The sequence below is a fragment of the Hylobates moloch genome, unplaced genomic scaffold (assembly GCF_009828535.3).
Source record: "Hylobates moloch isolate HMO894 unplaced genomic scaffold, HMol_V3 SCAFFOLD_6, whole genome shotgun sequence".
Classification (NCBI taxonomy): domain Eukaryota; kingdom Metazoa; phylum Chordata; class Mammalia; order Primates; family Hylobatidae; genus Hylobates; species Hylobates moloch.
This window is the reverse complement of record NW_026652281.1, coordinates 67,227,004-67,246,803: the sequence shown is the minus strand read 5'-3', so window position 1 is coordinate 67,246,803 and position 19,800 is coordinate 67,227,004. Positions and strand designations below refer to the sequence as shown.

Below are 19,800 nucleotides of genomic sequence, written 5' to 3'. Positions count from 1 at the left end.
CTTCCAAGGGTAAGGGTTGGAGCCCAGATTCAGCCCCAGCCATCTGGCAGCCAGGTGTCTGGCCTTTGCCAGCCTGCCCATGGTGAGCCTGCAGGCATCAGTCTAAATACATCTGTTAGTCTCTCACTTTAAAACCGTAAACAGGCCAGGCGCAGTGGCTCACACCTGTAATCCCAGCAGTTTGGGAGGCCGAGGTGGGCAGATCACTTGAGGCCAAGAATTCAAGACCAGCCTGGCTAACATGGTGAAACCCCGTTTCTACTAAAAATACAAAAATTAGCTGGGTATGGTGGCATGTACCTGTAATCCCACCTAACTCAGTAAGCTAATGCACGAGAATCAGTTGAACCGGGGAGGCGGAGGTTGCAGTGAGCCGAGATAGCAGCACCTCTGCACTCCAGCCTGGGCAACAGAGTGTGACTGTGTCTCAAATAAATAAATAAAACCTTAAACAGTAAAAATTCAGTGACGTCCTTCAGGGAACTTTGTTATATTTCAAGTAATCAACCTGACAAATGAAAAAAACAAAAAAGATACGTGAGAATTTTTACAAGGTAGTAAGTTGGTACCAATCTTTTTGCCCTGAGGAGTCTTGAATTATAAGACCAGGAGGAGATTCCAATTTACTTAAATCTTTTGAGATTATCTTGACACAGAGTCTTGAATGCAGGGATGGAAATTTTATCTCTTCAGTTTCTTTTCTATTTCACTTTCAATTTTCTATTTTAAGGGTTTTCAGGGCCTTTGAGTCTTTCAGTTCTCCTGGCTTTTTCCTTAGTATTACCACTGAGAATGTGAAAACTAAACTAAAATTACACCTTTCGGTCTTCAAGGACTCACATTCTAGAAGGGTCCTGGGATTTGGTGAGGTAATTTCTTGTTCACTCTCTTCAGACCATGCATAATTTCATAGATCTGGCTTCCATTCTCTGTCATTATTCCAGACTAAAGAAAGTTGAGGTCTCCCAGGCTAATCATCTGGTGTTATTCTTGATTCTTTCTTCCCTTTGATCCCTTTATCTGTTACCAAGTTCTTTTTTTTTTTTTTCTCTTGCTCTGTCACCCAGGCTGGAGTGCAGTGGTACAATCATGACTCATTGCAACCTCCACCTCCCCAGCTCAAGCAATCCTTCCGCCTCAGCCTCCTAGTAGCTGGGACCACAGGCATGCACCGCCACACCTGGCTAATTTTTAAGTGTTTTTGTAGAGACAGGGTTTCTCTGTGTTCTCCAGCATAATCTTGAACTCCTGGGCTCAAGTGATCCGCTTGCCTTGGCCTCCCAAAGAGCTGAGATTATAGGTGCCAGCCACCATGCCCAACCTGTTAGCAAATTTCTGATTGTCTTTTTCCCCCTTTGAGATGTTTCTTTGATTTGTCCCTTCTTCTGTTGTCTTCTAACAGCCCATTATTACCTCAAACCATTCTTACTGTAGTGGCCTTCTGACTGGGCCTTCTACTAGGTTGACACAGGAGTTTTTATTATATTATCCCTAGGCTGTAATTGAGAGTTGCAAAGAGTGAGCTAACAGGAAATATAACATCACAGAAGCATATGATACTCTTAATTACCAAGTGAAGAAAATGATGTAAAAAAGTAAAAGTGTGATACAATTTTATATGTGTATATTTACATAATGCACAGCATACAGACTTTTATATTTTTAAAGGTTATATATGCTTATTATTGTATTACTAATATGCTTATTGGCCATGTGTATATCTTTGGAGAAATATCTATTCCTATATACATGTGAACATATATGTATATGTGTGTATATATATGTAGACTCAAAATGTTAACTGATTATTTCTGGATGGTGAGGTTACTGGTGATTTTAATTTCTTTACTTTGCAAATGCATTGGCTCTTGATATCTGTGGGTTCTGCATCCATGGATTTAACCAACTGCAGATTGAAAATATTCAAGGAATGAAAAGGATGGTAGCATCTATACTGAACACATACAGGCTTTTTTTTCCTGTTGTTATTATTTCTGAAACAGTACAGTATAACTGCTATTTATTTATAGCATTTACATTGTATTATGTGTTATAAGTAATCTAGAGATGATTTAAAGTCTATGGGAGAATGTACATGGGTTATATACAAGTAGTTTACCATTTTATATAAGGGATTTGAGCATACTGGATTTTAGCATCTGCAGGGGGTCCTAGAACCAATCCCCTATGGATACCGAAGGATGACTGAGCATGATTTCAGAAGTTCCTATAATGTACATATATTACTTTCAGAATAAGAAAAGTGTATTAAAGTTTTTATCCAAAGAAAGAATATTGGCTGAAATTTAGCTAGAGCATTTTGCAGCTAGAGCCCCCACTTGAGAGTAGCATTGATTGTTATGTACACTATTTATTGAGGTACCAGATGGTGTGACTATGATATCATTAAAAAAATGATTAACCTCAATGAACCTGACATCAGAGGATTGAATACCAGCATTACAAATGTATTTGTCACTTACTGAGGTACTAACTGTTGTGCATTAGTCACATTACTTTTGATCAAAATGTTGCCAGAAATTAAGGCTGTAGACACTGCTGTGGATTAAATCCTTCCTTGAAACATGTCTCTCTTTTTTTTGTTCTAGAAGATGGACTGTGTATATTCAGTAATCTTCTCAATTGCAAATTATTTAAAAATTGAATTATATCATATAATAAAAAATTGTAGAAATTCATTTGCAAATAAATAAAATATTTTCAATTTTTATTAACTTCAGATATCATTGAGCAACACTTGATGGTAAACTTCTCTAGTCATCATAACACTATTACAGCTTTAGAACCCAAGTGTCTTCATCTGCTTCCTATGGACCCAGCAATATCTTTTGGCCAGAGGTTAAATCATAGTGCCTTGACTTCATCCTTAAGTTGGTTGGTAGCATAGTGATAAAATTGCTTGTTGTTATGCTATAAACCCAGTCTATCAGATTGTTATCTGCATTGACCATTTTTCAGCTTACCATTTTTCTAAGTATGGGTAATCTCTTTGAAGTTTGGCAAAGGGTATCAAAGGGACAAAGACCAAGAAGTCAAACAAGACTTCTTTAAGAGTTATGATGTTATAGGTTTATGATAGTTTTTCATTTTATTCATGTCTTATTTATACCATTGACATCAGAAAGAGCATTGTTGTTCATATCAAGATAATTACTTTATCCCTTCCTGCTTTTTTGTTGTTTTAACTGAAATGGGACCCACTAAGAGCTATGTTAACTCATTTCCATCTTAAGAATTAGACCATCAGAGACAGTTACCCTCAAGTCAAGCTGCTGAGTAGTAGCAAATTAGGGTCTTGAGGACCTGGGCAGGACCTGAGAAGGAGGGAAAGAGTGAGAAAAAAATTGACCATTTGTTACTGCTGAAGCTTTGATACTCATGTCCAGAGAGGCAAGGGCAGAAACACCAAATATGGCTGCTTTCTGGCAAAAGAGAGAGGGCCTAGATAGGAGGACCGGATGAGTCAGTAATTAGAACAAAGACAGCATACGCCACAGTGCAAGAGGGCAGTGAGTGGTCAGATCTAAAGTCAGAGCCATGGCCAGGTGCAGTGGCTCATGCCCGTAATCCCAGCACTTTGGGAGGCTGAGACAGGTGGACTGCTTGAGGCCAGGAATTCGAGACTAGCCTGGCCAACATGGGAAACCCCGTCTGTACTAAAAGTACAAAAATTTGCTGGGTGTGGTGGTGCATGCCTATAATCCCAGCTACTCTGGAGGCTGAGGCAGGAGAATTGCTGGAATCTGGGAGGCGGAGGTTGCAGTGAGCTGAGATCATGCCACTACACTCCAGCCTGGGCAAAAGAGCGAGACTACTACGTCTCAAAAAAAAAAAAAAAAAAAGGAAAAAGGAAAAAAAAATAAAATAAAATAAAATAAAGTCGAAGCCAGAGCAGGAATAACAAGGCAAAGTCAGTGGGCAGCCACTCCGGGTTTAGGGTTACTCTTAACTGTAAACACCCAGGACAGTTAGGTCAATGCAACATGTGGCATCTTCAAAACTAGAGAGCATTTTATTTTATTTTATTTTATTTTATTTTAAATGTTTGTGGGTATATAGTAGGTGTATATATTTATGGGGTACATGATATATTTTGATACAGGCATGCAATGTGAAATAAGCATATCACAGAGAATGGGGCATCCATCCCCTCAAGCAGTTATCCTTAGAGTTACAAACAATCCAGTTACACTTTTTAAGCCATTCCAAAATATACCATTAAGTTATTGACTATAGTCATCCTATTGTGCTATCAAATAGTAGGTCTTATTCATTCTTTCTATTTTTTTGGACCCATTAGCCATCCCCACTTCCCTCCACATTTTAAAGTGGTGACTGAGGGCTGCCTGTCTGATGCCAGGGGCCTGTCCCTTTTGTGTTTGGGGTTTTGCACAGATTCTAACACTGTTGGTGGGAATCATATTATTTGTTTTGATGAACTTTAATTCAGTGAGAAATAGATAAGTTATATTCATTATGTTCTATCTACTCAGCAAGTAAGTATACAGTATACTGTGAATATATTTTTCAGTTCACAAAAAACACAGAAATAAAGCTGGATAGTTAAAATGTTGTTTCTAGTATCTGGAAACAGCCATTTATGTACAGTACCTTATTCTAATAATACTAGAAATATCAGAAGTTACAGTTTTAAAAAGTCATAATGATTATACAGGAATAGTCTATCATTCTAGTAGTGTAATCTGGATATCTTTTTCAAGCTAGGAAGCACTCTAGAAATCTTTGGATTTCAATAGTAAACAGACTGTCTCAACATTTCTGAAACCCACACTACAATAGAGAAATGTTTTTTAAGAGAGGCATTTATTGTCCGTTTGTCATCTTTCTTCTCGTTTTTGGATCATCTTTAAAAGGCTGTACAGAATATCTGAGCTACACTATTTTTTAAATGTAGAAAGTAGGCACCTTATTTCTATTTTATTTCTATGTATGCACAAAAGTAAGGAAAGATGCTAGTAGGAGTCTGTAAAATTGCACTGTGAGGTAGGGTGATAGGAAGAGCACAGTTTGAGTCTAGGACAGTTTGAGTCTAGGCTCAATTGCTTTAGGCTAACTGCTTTTTCTCTCTGAACTTCATTTGTAAAACTTAGGTAATGAAGACCTACCTTTATGGTTGTTGTAAAGAAAAAATATATAGTGGCTTCTTCATAGTCTTTGATTAGTAAATGTTTGTTTTCCTTTCAGCTTTCCTTTTGGATCTATTTACAGTTAATTACATTTTCTCATTTTCCAGTCTTTGAAGAATTTGTGACTTATCATCACCTACTTAAAATTTTTTTTTTAATTGAACAACCTCTTAATCTCTCTTGGAGGCAGAGTAGTTACTATAAAGATTTAAGCTCGGCTATATATTTCCTGTTACTTAAAAAGATACTTTATACTGGCCATTCTTAAAAAATAAGTTTTGGGTCCTTTTTGTAGTTTAATTATGTACATTTCACACATCCACAATTGATCACTACATACAGATGTCCACAATTTATACGACACTACACACATTGACATAAAATACGATGATATGAGATAATGGAATAATTTAAGAAAAAAGAAAAAAGTATTTATGTATGTTTTCCTAATAAGTTTTTCATTAAAAGCCATTTAGGCTTTTAGATCAACAAGTATTATAGTTTTAAGTAGCCAGAGACTTGAAGCAATGACCATTATCTTTTAAAAAACAAATCTAAAATTTAGTTTTTGTATGCACTATTAGTAAGATAACTGAAGATAAGTGAAAAAAGTACCTTTTCCCCTTGTCTTCAATAAATATTTATTACACTGTTTATTTTATGCCAACATTATAAACTAGATGTTAGGTCTACAATGGATTAATCAGATAGACAATCTGCTCTCAAGAAGCTTCCAGTTTAGTGTGAGAGAAACGTATTGAAACTGTTATTCTGGGTTTGGAGGATGCTATGAAGGAGAAGCACAAGGGAAGCTGATCCACATGAATATTTCATGATGTTATTGAAGCGAAATGAAAATGACTGCTATATTTATGTTATGTCTGAAGTTCAAATGTCAGGGTCAGATGAAATCTGTGATATGTTCTTAATAGTTGATATCTTTACATAGAAGCTGTTTTAAATTTATATACAAAACCAAAAGAAGCCTCAATAATTTAGTTATTATATTCAAAAGTAAAGCTGTTTGGTGTAATCTCCATCTCTCTTAACTGTTAGGAATGCCTGCTGATCATCTGTACGCTTACACTAGTTGATAAAGTGATTGCTTGTTGTAGAGCTATTATAGGTCTAAGAAATCAGTTTGCTCACCTTTTTGTTGTTGCTGCTGCTTCCGTAGGAAGTTCAGTGAACATTATCACTCCTTGTGTAAAGCAGTGCATCACCTAGCAACTGTTGACTGCATTTTCTCCCTGGCCAAGGTCGCTAAGCAAGGAGATTACTGCAGGTAACGTATTTTTCATTTTCTCCTTTATTAGTAGTGCTTTAGATAAGATGACATTATTCAATTAATTATAGTGTCTATTATAAAATATTACAATTACTCAAATGTGTTAGGCTCTTGGGAAAGCTGAATGTCATACGTATATAGCTTGATTTGAAAATTAAATTCATTTCTTGCTTGCTCTGTCACTGAGTACAATGAAAGCAGATGTTAAAGTTTATGTGGGTGACATTTTTATAGTTTCAGCACTCTTTTCATTTGTTAGCTTTTACCTGAACACTTTTATAATTATAAAAGTTTGATTAGGCAAGAAAAGACTGAGAAGATAGGGACTAGGGGGCATTTTAGTGATCTGTTCCTTTTGTTAAGAGCCCATATTCATCCCACTATTCTTTATTGACCTCTAAACATCCCAACATGGAGTATTTATTCTCTTTTTCATAAAGGATGTTAGCACAAACAAATCTAACTTTAAAATTCAGATGGCTGGGCGCAGTGGCTCACGCCTCTAATCCCAGCACTTTGGGAGGCTGAGGCAGGCAGATCACGAGGTTAAGACATCGAGACCATCCTGGCTAACACAGTGAAACCCCATCTCTACTAAAAATACAAAAAAGTTGGCTGGGCATGGTATCACGTGCGTGTAATCCCAGCTACTCAGAAAGCTGAGGCAGGAGAATTGCTTGAACCCGGGAGGTGGAGGTTGTAGTGAGCCAAGATCGTGTCACTGCACTCCAGCCTGGGCAACAGAGTGAGACTCTGTCTCAAAAAAAAAAAAAAAAAAAAAAAAAAAAATCAGACAAAACTTTCATAGAAGTTGTATGTCTTCCAAAGCTTAATTTTATATATACTTAAGAAAAAGTAAGACTAGGCTTGGTGGCTCATGCCTGTAATCCCAGCATTTTGGGAGGCTGAGGCAGGAACATCTCTTGAAACCAGGAGTTTGAGACCAGCCTGGGCAACATATTGAGACCCTATCTCTACAAAAATTAAAAAATTAGCTGGGTGTGGTGGTGCACACCTGTAGTTCCAGCTGCTTGGGAGGTTGAGGATTGCTTGAGCTCAGAAGTTTGAGGCTACAGTGAGCCATGATAGTGCCCATACACTCCAGCCTGGGTGACAGAGCAAGAGCCTGTCTCAAAAAAAAAAAAAAAAAAAAAAAAGGAGGTTCAATTTAAAAAATATAAAATTAAATAAAATTGTTCAAGTTCAAATGTTTTCTTCTTTCCAGGAAGCATCTAGATTATTCCCTTCACTGCCATAAATGTCGTCAGTATGCTTTCCCCTGTCTTTCCTGCTATGCGTATTCTATCCTAGTGTATCCTCCCAGCTCTGTGAATTATCCTTTGCATCCTATTCTGCCAGGAAGCGTTTTGTCATTATATAATTTTGATAGCAACAGAATAAGTCGATGTAAATTTTAGTGCAGAATAAATCACTTAAAATTTTGTTCCAAAGTGAAAATCTTCTTGGTAAATCATATCAGTGTCATGAATATTATATAATGATTTCACTTGGCAGAGCACCTAGGATTTTATTTTAAAATTAATGTCACAAACACTTTCATTTTTTTCTTTTACAATGAATTTGTAACCCACCTAGATAAAAAATCTTGTCTTCAGAATTACACTCTAAAATCCAAAATCTATCCTTTTTTCATAATAACTTTAAGTGTCTCTCTCCATCAGATGATTTCAGATTATTTACTCAGAAGACACTGTAGTCACTTTCTTTTTTTTTTTTTTTTTTGTCTTGAGACAGAGTCTCACTCTGTGGCCCAGGCTGGAGCGCAGTGGTGCGATCTCGGCTCACTGCAACCTCTGCCTTCCAGGTTCAAGGGATTCTCCTGCCTCAGCCCCCTGAGCAGCTGAGATTACAGGCATGTGCCACCACGTCTGGCTAATTTTCGTATTTTTGGTAGAGACGGGGTTTTACCATGTTGGCCAGGCTGGTCTCGAACTCCTGGCTTCAAGCAATCCACCTGCCTTGGCCTCCCGAAGTGCTAGAATTATAGGCGTGAGCCATAGCGCCTGTCCTGTAGTCACTTTTTTTGCAAAATGTGAGAGCATCTGGGATTTTATTAGCCAGATATATTTAAGAAGAATAATTTAGGAAAGTAGTATTTATTGGTGTTATGAGTAAGTTCAGAAATGTGGTTACACATGAAAGTTCTGAGTCAAAGAACTATAGGAGGTCGTTGGTAGGATATTATGCTTTTGAAAAAGACCAATGAATCACCAAGAAACTGATGAAAAGCTGTTCAATCTTAGTAATCAGTGAGTGCAAATTAAAACAATGGGATAACGCTGTTTACCTGTTATGTTGACAAACATTAGAAAGTTTAATAATACCAACTTTAGGTGAGGATATGAGAAAACAAGTTACCTTTCATATCCTGCTTGTAGGAAGGTAGATTGGTATATCTACTCTTGTCTATTAAAATAAAAAATATGCATACCCTATGACTTAGGAATCCCACTTAAAACATTTACTCTAGCTTTGGGAAACACTTGGACATGTACACGTGGAGATGTGTATAGGATTGTTCATTGCATCATCGTTTATAAGTAAGAATTTGGATGCAATCTAAATGTTTAACAGTGGAAAATGTGTAGCAGCTTTGAAAGAATGCTGAAAATCTGACAAGAAGTGATCTTCAGTATACTCTACCATAAGGGCCTATTGAACCTAATTGCAGTTTCTTAAAGGCCATCTAAAGAACAAAGACAAAGTTTACTTTTTTTCCTTTAAAAAGGAGAGTAAAACTTATTCTGTCTTACACTTACCATGTGGGTTTATTGGATTCTTTTATAAATGTAAGATGCATTTTGGGATCTTTAGTGATCTTATTTTGTCTTGGAACATTTTGTTATTTCATCATCCTGAGAATTGTTTTAACATTGTTTATCATTTGTTTCAACTATGCTATAAAAGTCTAAAATGAAAAGAAAATGAGAGAATGGTGATACAGAAGTGAGGGGAGAAATCACTATCACATCATCCTTCTGTTTTCTTACTGTGTTGCCCGTGTTACATCATCTTCCAAGAAGGTATAAAAGAAGAGTGCAGATGCCACAGTTGGAGTCTGCTTCTAACTTTCATTGAACACAGTTGAAAATTCAGAATTTTTCATTGTTCACCTATAAAGGCAAAGAGAACAAAATGGACAGAAGGCTTTTCATAATTATTAGCTTAATCAGATGATGAATGCGAAGAGAAAGAAACCAGTGCCCTAGAGATATTCATGGTGATGGTGAAATTTCATGTATCAGCAAAATCTGAGATTCTGAATGCTCAGACAATATCCTAGGTGAATTTTCTCAAACTCAAGAATTGGTATGTGAATAATATATTTGTAAGGGCAAAATGAACTCTGTTATTCTCGTCCAGTTAGTCATTCAATAGGAAACATTCATCATCTAATATTTGGTGACAAGAACCTGGACTGTCCTGTTTTGCTGAAAGACGTGATAGTATTCTTCTTTTATAATATTTATTCACTAAATTTACTTGATACAATTTATAGGTTACAATTTATAGACAGGAGATTGAAAGGATATAGATGAAGTAGAAATAAAGGTACTCATTTGATTATTCTAATTGGTGTTGATAAGTCAAAAAATGAAAATATTTTGCAATTATGGAGCAAAGATGACCATCTCTTTAAGAAAATTATGAGCTTTAAAAGATTTCAAAAACTTTTCAAGTATTTGCATTTTTGTTGATACAAATGTGAAAAGAATCAGAAATAATCAGCTCTAGAACCCATTAGAAATATATTGAAATTTGGAATTTAGTATTTATGAATGAATATGTTCCAGATGCATGCTTGACGGCTGATGAGCAATGACATTCAGAATGTGTTACCCATTTCAGATATATATGCCTTGAAAACCAGGAGAATATGTAATAAAACTTTTGAGATTTGCTGTGTTTAAATTCTTATTAAAATTTGTCGTGAGGTTGATTTTTTTTTACTATCCCCTTATTCTCATTTCTGTAAAATTATTTGTGAAATGACTTTAAAGGAATATATTAAATCCAGATAGTAAATGGTGAAATCTATTTTCTGTGTGTGTACTGTGAGTTAAAATAAACTATTGAATTTTTTAAGTTACAGAATGATATATTACAGTGTGACTTTTCTAAAGAAATCACAACCAGTATGATGCATACATAAACATAAATGCACAGAAGAAGGTTAGAAAGGGTAGACACCAAGCTTGTCTTAGTAGTAACATCTGGGAAGGAGAGCTGAGAGTAGGGCAGGGCTCAGAGGTGCTTGAATACACAGCTAAAGCTGAAGATAAAACAGATATAGAGGTCTTTAAAAAACATAAAGAACAACGAGGCCAAAAAATGATTCTTGTATCAAAGTAAAAGATACAAAAGACCATAGAAAGATGTTTTAATTGAACAGCGTATGAAAATTTTAGGTCATTTCATTTCCAAGTCCAACACATAGTTTATATTAATAACTACATCTAGAAATAATTTTATGTGATTTACTTTATTATATTCATTAATGAAAATAAGTAGTAATAATCTGAACTGTTATCTTTATTAATGAAAATATTGGTTTGATCTCCAACAACAATAGAAAAATGAAAAATAAAGCCCGGCATGGTGACATGCACCTATAGTCCCAGCCTCCTCGAGAAGCTGAGGCAAGAGGATCACTTGAGCCCAGGAGCTTGAGGCTGTAGTGTGCTATGATTGTGTCTGTGAATAGTCACTGTACTCCAGCCTGGGCAGCACACTGAGACCCTATCTCTTAAAAAAGAAAAAAAAAATCTTGTAAAGGTAAACTACAAGGGTGAAGCCATTTATAAGACTCTTCTAAAGTATGTGCTTCATTGCACTATTATAATAATAAGTGTTTTCCCAATTTTGATTTTATATTTCAAATTTAACTTTTATACTCAAGGTTTTATTCTGGACATGTATTCTTAAAATCTGTGTTTAAAGTTTTGTTTTCTGTCATACAAACAGAGTACTGAAATTTTTCATGCTATCTTAGAGTTTTTTTTTTTAAGGCTATTTCCATGTCTAGTAAATTGAAACATATTTCTTTTTGCAGACCAACTGTACAAGAAGAAAGAAAAATTGTAATAAAAAATGGAAGGCACCCTGTGATTGATGTGTTGCTGGGAGAACAGGATCAATATGTTCCAAATAGTACAGATTTATCGGTAAGTACCATATTATGCCAAAAAATAAGTCGATGATAACATCCCAAACTTTTAAATACCAAAGAAACATTTTTATAATTAAAAGTTACCCAAATTTCAACTTTGGCTTTAAATAGGCTAAGCCTGGACATAGTTTTATATTTACCACGAAATGTGGAATTGGTGCTATTTCCAATGCAAGATTATCAATAGGTTTAGTAACTAAAGGTTTAGTTCTAATTAGTTATCCTAGGTAACCCAATAAAAATATTTTACATTTGTAAATACCCAATATGCAAATAGAGTTGGAATTATTCCATAGTTTTGCAAATTCGTATTAGCATGTAGTGTTCCATCCTTTGTACTGTGACTATTTTCAGATGTTCTATGAAAGAATCAGAGATGCCTTTGGAGATTCCAGTGATGAGAATTTTCATTATAGGGGCTGGATTTCTCTTACATAACACAAATGATCCTGAATACTTAATTCACTGAACATATACTTACTGAGTGCCTGTGTCTCAGGTAATGAAGTACTAGGAACAGAGAGTGGTAAGCAAGACAGAACTCTTCCCTGCCCTGACAGAGCTTGTTGTATAGCAGAGAAGATAGGCTAGTGCAGTACAGCTTAGTACAGGGCATGATAGAGGAGACCAGGATGGCCTGGGGATAGGTAGCAGGTTGGCCTAACCCAAGGGCAGGGAAGCATTGAGGAATGTTCCCCAGGGATGAGATACCAACTGAAGAATGAGTCAGTGCAGGCCAAGGCATTGAAGGGGAGTATTCCAGGTAGAAGAACCAGCATGGCAGATATTGGAAGTGAAGCATAGCAGGAGGAATTCGAGGAACTGAAAGATGATGAGTAAGGTTGGAGTGCAGAGTGTGAACAAAGAAGTGTTCAGAGATAAGGAAGAGGCCAGTTCACTGATATCAAGAAATTTGCATTTTTCCCCCTAAAAGATTAAGAATACTAGCAAGAGAGTGATAGAAGCTGGGTAAAAATAGTGAAGTGGTGGCAGGGTGTTTGAGTTCCATTGTCAAAGCTAAATGGAGCTAGGCACTGAAGTGGTAAGGATTGATCTTATTCGGTAATACTCCTGTAATAGGGAAGAGTCCGGTGTGAACTGAACTTGACTTCATTTTGGCGTAGATGACTGGGTGTTTTAAAGGAAGTCTGAGGGAACAGGGAAAGGGAATGAGCTGGGGGAGGAGAGCGAGTGAGGTGTGGTTATTTGAAACCCATCTGGGTTTACTAATTATTTGCTTATACCACATTTCAAAGAGTCAGCTCTCTGGTCCTTAAGAAGACAATTCAGGGTGATAGATTTACATCCCAAAGGGGCAGAAAAAGTATTTATAATTGCAAGCTTTCTAAGATAACTGTTCTAAGAAGGGCTTCAGCATCTGGCTGCCTGTCACCAAATTTTGGCTGGAATGGTGAATCCTGGCAGCACTGAGCTTTCTCAGGCAGGTACTTTCAGTGGGGCTGGGATCATCCTAAGGATGCAGCCTTAAGCTGTTAGAAACTATGCTAGTGGGCTAACTTCTAAGTAGGGAGGGTGGACAAAATCATTTTTACTCAAAGTCTGTAGGTTTTTATAGGTCAAAGTTGAGAACTAGTCCAGAAGAGGGCTCCGAGAAACCTGATGAGAATTTGGTCAAGGACATGGGGTAAAACGGTATGGTGATGGGTCAAAAAATTAATATGTAGGGAGTAGTTATGTGAAAGAGAAGGTGTCAGAGAATAAAATGCCTGGCTTTCAGATATCAAATGTGCTGTTCTTCTGAGTGATGGCAAGATCCTACGTATGGCTATGGAAGGTGGGTAGCAGAAGGGAGAAGGTCTTTGGAGATGAAGAGATCAAGGAACAGAGTTTGGGAAAAAGTTGTCCGTGTAAATGTTGAAATCTAAGATAACAGCAAGATATGCCATAGAGGACAACAGGGATCCAGGTGTCTGAGATTGCAAGGAATGGCGATTGGGAATCCTGAAGTTTATAGATGGCTTAGATTGAGGACAGACAGTGGTAAAGCCCTAAAGAAGAACTTCTGAACCCTGAACCCTGAGGTACATGGTCTATGGTTGGATGTGGCAGAAAGGTCAGCCCCCAAATGAGAGAGCTGCAGGGGAATAACAAACAGCCAGCCAGGTTTCATTTTAGTGTATGAAGGAAATGTTAAGCAAGGTGGTTAGAACCAGAAGTACTAAGGAACTTTTCTGAGGACAGTGAAAGAATTGAGATGTAGGGGAGCATTTGGAATGTAGGTCAGAGAAAGCTCAGAATAGTAGCGAGCTGGGACTGTAACAGAGTATTCTACCTCGGGCTGTGAGCAAAGGTGGCAGAGATGTGTGGCATGGTGCATTTGGCTGGCCATGAGAAGGGGATGTGAAGGGAAATACTTTGAATGACATCTAGTTTAATATTGCATTTTCATATCATAACAAGACTTGTTGGTAATATATAATGTATGTCTTAGTCTGTTCAGGCTGCCGTAACAAAATATCATAGACCAAGTAGCTCATAAACAACAGAAATTTATTTCTCAGAATTTTAGAGGCTAGAAAGTCCAAGATCAAGGTACCAGCAGATTCAGTTTCTGGTGAGGGCCTGTTTCCTGGTACCTAGATGACACCTCACGTGGTGGAATGGGTAAAGGGTCTCTTACCCATGTATTCACACAGTGGAAGGGGTAAGGGGTCTCTCTCAGGCCCTCATGAACTTATCACCTCCTGAAGGCCCCATCTTCTAATACCATTGCCTTGAGGGTTAGGATTTCAACATACGAATTTGGGAGAGACACAAACATCCATATCATAGCAACCTAAGACCCAGTGTCTGTAAACTTGTTCATTCTTTTTAGGAAATTTTTATATGTGTTAGTCAAACAAGTTAATAAGTACCAATCTTTTTATTGTCTTTAAAAAGAAGACTATGTCTTTGAGAGGCTGAGGCAGGAGGATTAGTTGAGGTCAGGAGGTCGAGACCAGCCTGGCCAACATGGCAAAACCCTGTCTCTACTAAACATAAAAATTAGCTGGCCATGGTGGTGCCTCCCTATGATTCCAGCTATTCAGGAGGCCGAGGCAGGAGAATTGCTTGAACCCAGGAGGCCGCTGTGCTCCAGCCTGAGCAACAGAGCGAGACTCTGTCTCAAAAAAAAAAAAAAAAAAAAAAAAAAGGAGACTATGTCAACATAAGAATTTTTTTTTCAGTTCTCATAATACCAGTAGGATATAGCTTTTCGTGAGAAAGTAATGTAAGTTAAATGTGAACTAAGCAACTAAATATTAGAACTGTAAGTTTCTTAAAATAACTTCCTGTTACTGTTTCCATGCCCATCTACTTGACCCCAAGAATATTACCCTTGGGATTGACTTCTTTATTTATTTTTTTCTTTCCTTTTTCATTCTTTTCTTTTTCTTTTAAAAAGTATGTTACACTTTAATAAAGCAAGACTTGAAGAGCTAAAATAGCCTTCTGTCTAATTACAATAATGTTTTAAAGAAACATTGAACTCTTATATTTAAATCTTTACAAAATAAATGGAGTAATTTTTTTTCAAGCAGGCACCTCAGAATATTCCAGAATATTCATTTCTATTACATATGCTTTTTCTAACATGAGTAGGAGTTGATATAGAACTGTTGCTATGGTGAAGTGCATTCTATTTTTCAGGGTAAAAATTTATATATAGGGATAGTGTTGAGAAAGAACTTACGTAAAATTCAATTTAAAATATTTTATGGATGTTAATTATGAAATATACCCTGAAGATAATTTAAAAGTTAAATGACATTGTTGTTTTTGATAATCATGTGGTTTTAAGAACTGGTGCTTTGTACATGTAATTATAAGTATACTTTTCTGTATTCCGTATTACATGAACTTATTATAGTGCTTCTGAATAAGCCAACTTTCTGCCCGCTTTTCCTCTCCCAGTTTTAAGAATACTTTTTAAAACCCTCTTTCTTTTTGTCCCCTTCCTTGATTCACTATATAATCCAAGCATTTATACATGTGGTCACCGCTGGAGCTGCCTCCTCCACCCTGCCCCCCTCCATGGATTCTCTACTCTGCAGCCACAGGGCTTCTGGAACCTGCCATGCCTCTCTCCCTTTTGAATTCATGCTTCACACTCCAGCCAGATTGGACTTCATGTCGTTCCCAAGTCACTGTGCCTCTGGGACTTGGCAGATGGTGTTCCCTCTGCCTAGAATGTCATCTTTCCCCACCCCACCCACTCCCACCTCACACACTCCCACATCCACCCACCCACCCACCGCCCACCCGACGCCCCAGCTCTGGCTCATTCAAGTCTTGCCTTGGATGTCAGCTCTTGCACTCAGCCTTCCTTTGCCCAGCTGGGATGGGTAACCCTCTCACATACCCTCGCCACTCTATTTCTCCACATCTCAGTACTTATTCCACCAAATTATAATCATTCTTTTTTTGTCTGCCTTTCCCAGTGGACTGTAAGCATGAAGAGAACAGGGACTACACCTCTGTCACCTATGTGTAATCCCAGGATCAGTCATAGTTCTCTGGCACATAGCTGGCACCTAATCGGATTTATTAAGTCAATAAGGATTAGCTAGAAGCCTTCAGCAGTCTCCAAGTCTCACTTGAAATTTTTGCCTTTTATTTTCTACACAAAATGTTATTTTTCAGGATATTATATGGGGATTTCCCCAATTTACAGAATAATTTACTGTCAAACTAAAAGGGAAATTTGGGATCTTGTAGTGTAACCACCTCTTCATACTTCTGAGTAAACTATGGTTCAGAAAGGGGAAATGATCTGCCAGAGGTTACTCAGGTTGGGTCATCTTGAACTGTTTCCCAAAACATAAACATATTTTAAGGCAAGCCAGTGCTTTCCAACCTTTTTCACTTTGCATCACACAGAAAATGATAGTATTTTAATGGAACACTGGATTAAAAGGAGAAGGAAGAGGTTGCTCAGAGGCCAAGGAGGCTGGCCCAGGGACTGTGGCCGCCCCAGCCCCACCTGCCACCTGTGGGTTAAGGGGTCAGTATCTTGGCACCCCTGTCACCTTATGAGGCAGCCCAGGACTGCTGCTTAGGGAAACCCCAGCGTACGCACTGCAATCTCAACTCTCCCAGGATTGTTTGTTTGTTAAACCAAATGTCTCTTTTTTTTTAGTGGATGGATTTTCAACAGTTAAAGTTGGGGTTTTCAGTTACTTATAGGGTTTTTGTTTTTAGTATAAAATAAATTTCAGCTAATGGAGGGGAGGGGAAAGAGTGGTTGACAGCTTCTCAGTTTGTTGGGTGGGAAGAAAATGAGTCAAACGTGAGGAACAGGAAGATTCCCAGGAAGCACTCGAACCCTGTAGCTCTCTAGCGCAAGCAGAATTCACAGCCCAGGTGTTTTATTGCTGGGGCAGGGTAGACACTGAAATTGCTAGTCACAGTCCCTTCTTGTGAGATCAAGATGGGCCTGGGGTGCTTCAGTCATTAGCTCCACATGTGGTATGGAATGGATGCTCACACGTTTGTTACATGAACAAGTACTTGAAGCTGGTAAAGATGAGGACAAAGACAGATTTCCCAATTCCTTCCCTTATCTCAGTACAAATAATGTCTAGCTGGCCCAGAAATACTTGCTTTGGCTGTATAAAAGTTTAAAAGACTAGTTACAGTAATATTCATAAGCTGTTGACAATTTGTGCCTAATTACCAAGCAGAACACTAATAATGCATACCATAAAATATGTCTGAGCTTTAAGCTTAATTTAATTCCATGGCTAAATTATATTCTCACAGATTCTGCTGTAAAGATGTTTTTCACATAGCATGATCTTTGAGTCACGGGCCCATGGATTAAAATTCTAGGAAATATTAATGGCAATTGAATATTGTTTTCTTGTCAGTCCTTTCCTCTGGTTCTCCTCTCTCCTGCTTCTGAAACAATGGATAGAGAAGGACATTTGTCTGATAAAGTGTTCTGACCTGCACTGCTGTCTCTGCCCAGAATGGCCCTCCCCTCTGTTCTTATCCCTTACCTGTCTGCATTGATTGGACTCACACTGTTCCTGCAGGACCCAACAAAACACTGCCTCTTCCTGAGAGCCTTCACCATCCTCTTGCCAGAAAAAAATCCCTTTCTATTAGAGCACTTTCTTTGCTCTGTTTTTAAAGTTCTCACGTACTACTTTTGTTACACAGGTGTAGTGGGAAAGCGGCTCACAGTGGTAGGAGATTTAAATTAAAATCCTGCTCTGCTGTCATTTCACTGTCTTTTGGATAGACCACGATTACTTGCTGGGCTTTAGTTTCTTCATCTGTAAAAGGAGGTGGTTGAGCTGGGTCACAGCCAGCCCTCGCACCCAGGGGAATGTAAATTGGGCAGGATCCAGGTGTTGGAGGGATTTAAGTCCTGACTTTGGCATCTCAACATGCAGCTGGTGCCGCTCTCCAGCTTCATTTTCCCCTCTTTCTGTTTCTAGTTCACCTTGGGTTAAAAGTGCAAAGATTTGGCTGAGAGCTTGTCTGGAGGAGGCTTTGACTCAAGAGTCTCTTACCATAACTTGCTGTTGATTGACATTTTCGAGGAATAAAACACTTTGAAACTACCAAACTTTTTCGGCAGTCTGCAGCTGTTATAAAAATAGTTCTCCCATAATTCTTTAAAGACAGTTGTCAATATTTATACCTGTCAAGGAAGATAGCACTTTTTTTTTTTTATACAGAAAATTAGCTTTTCAGGTCTTAGAAATTAACATGTGACAATTTTATTTTTTTCTGCTGTACATCTCCTGACTTCAGGGATATTACGACTGTCCGTCATTCTAGTGTACTCAATGATGAACACATGGGGCGAAAGCATGTCTTCTCCTATTTAGTAGTGACTATGATTCCCTGTCATTGAGCAAGCGTCCCCATTGAGACATGTCAGAGGATGAACTTCACTTAACATTCCAGTTCTGTGACTTAGTTGTTTTACATTGCTGGGAAAGATATTTAGCTTCTCCAGGCCTGTTTCCTCACCTGTAGAATGGGAATCCAGTAATATTAGTATTACCCTGTGACACTGTTGTAAGAACTAAATGAAGTGATACATATAAAATCATTAGCACAGTGCCTGGCGTTTGTTATCTGTGATTTTCTTAAGATACCTTGAAGTTTGTCTTTTATTTTTAGATCTTCTCTTCCCCCACAGAAGTTGACATTCTATGTGGAAGTTGCTTAGTTATCACAAGTTTTGACTCACTGTTTAGATACTGGATAAACAATTCTAAGATCTTACTGATTGATGCTATTCAGACAGATATTGCCAATACTAAAGTGAACACTTAAAAGAATGTACTTCTACTCTCTCCATAGGTTTGCCAAGGCAGTCCTCTCTAGTTGTTATCCAGCAACATAGTCCCTTCAGTGCAATACTTCCAGCTTTTGTTTGCTGTCATTAATTAATTCATTCATCCCTCTTTAGTTTCTTGAGAACTTGCTCTGTGTGTGGCTTCCTTAGGCTTGGTGCTAGCCCAGCTTTGGGCACTGTCTAGGCCAATCTGGTATTCTCAGTAGGCTCCAGAGTGGGTGGAGAGGTGGTTATTGCCAACTTTTGGATTCTGGCTATTTGGTTAGAACATTCACTCATACTAACTGGTCCTGCCGATAGATTTTATGTATCTTTTATATCTGGGAACCCTTGATATGTGCTGCCTCAAATACGCATGATCTTTCTAAAAGAGAGAGATTAGCACATTAGATGAGTGAAATTTCTTGACCATTTCCTTACTTACTGTGTCATCTTGGGAACTGTGGAAACAAGGGGGTCATATATTCCTGACAGATTTTTATAGAGAAAGCAAATGATTGTTTTTGAAATGTAAATATGGTGGAAATCTCCGCTGTAATGCCTTTCGTGTATACATTCATCTTTGATCTATTTATTGGGTGCCTTCTTTGTGCCAAGCCTTGTTCTAGGCAACAGGGATGAACTAGAAGACACGATTCCTGCTCTCATGAGAACTTACTTTCTAGCAGTGAGATTGGTAATAAACAAGCAAGAAAATTCAGGTAATTTCAGAGAAGGTTGAAAACAAAATAAAATGGGCTGATGTGATAGAGAATGACAGAGCAGAGGGGCTTCTGTAGATTAGGTGGTCAAGGAAGGTGTGTCCTGGGAGTTGATGTTTGAGTGTAGACCTGTA

At 37.8% G+C, this 19,800-nt stretch overlaps 1 protein-coding gene across 1 annotated transcript in view; it reads left to right on the top strand.

The window, feature by feature from the left end:
* MSH3 (mutS homolog 3) overlaps positions 1-19,800 on the top strand; it is a 226,955-nt gene that overhangs the window by 125,998 nt on the left and 81,157 nt on the right. The window contains exons 18-19 of the mRNA XM_058440757.1: positions 6,346-6,453; positions 11,531-11,642. Of these exons, the coding sequence (XP_058296740.1) occupies positions 6,346-6,453; positions 11,531-11,642 (220 nt within the window). The remainder of the gene's footprint in view (positions 1-6,345; positions 6,454-11,530; positions 11,643-19,800) is intronic.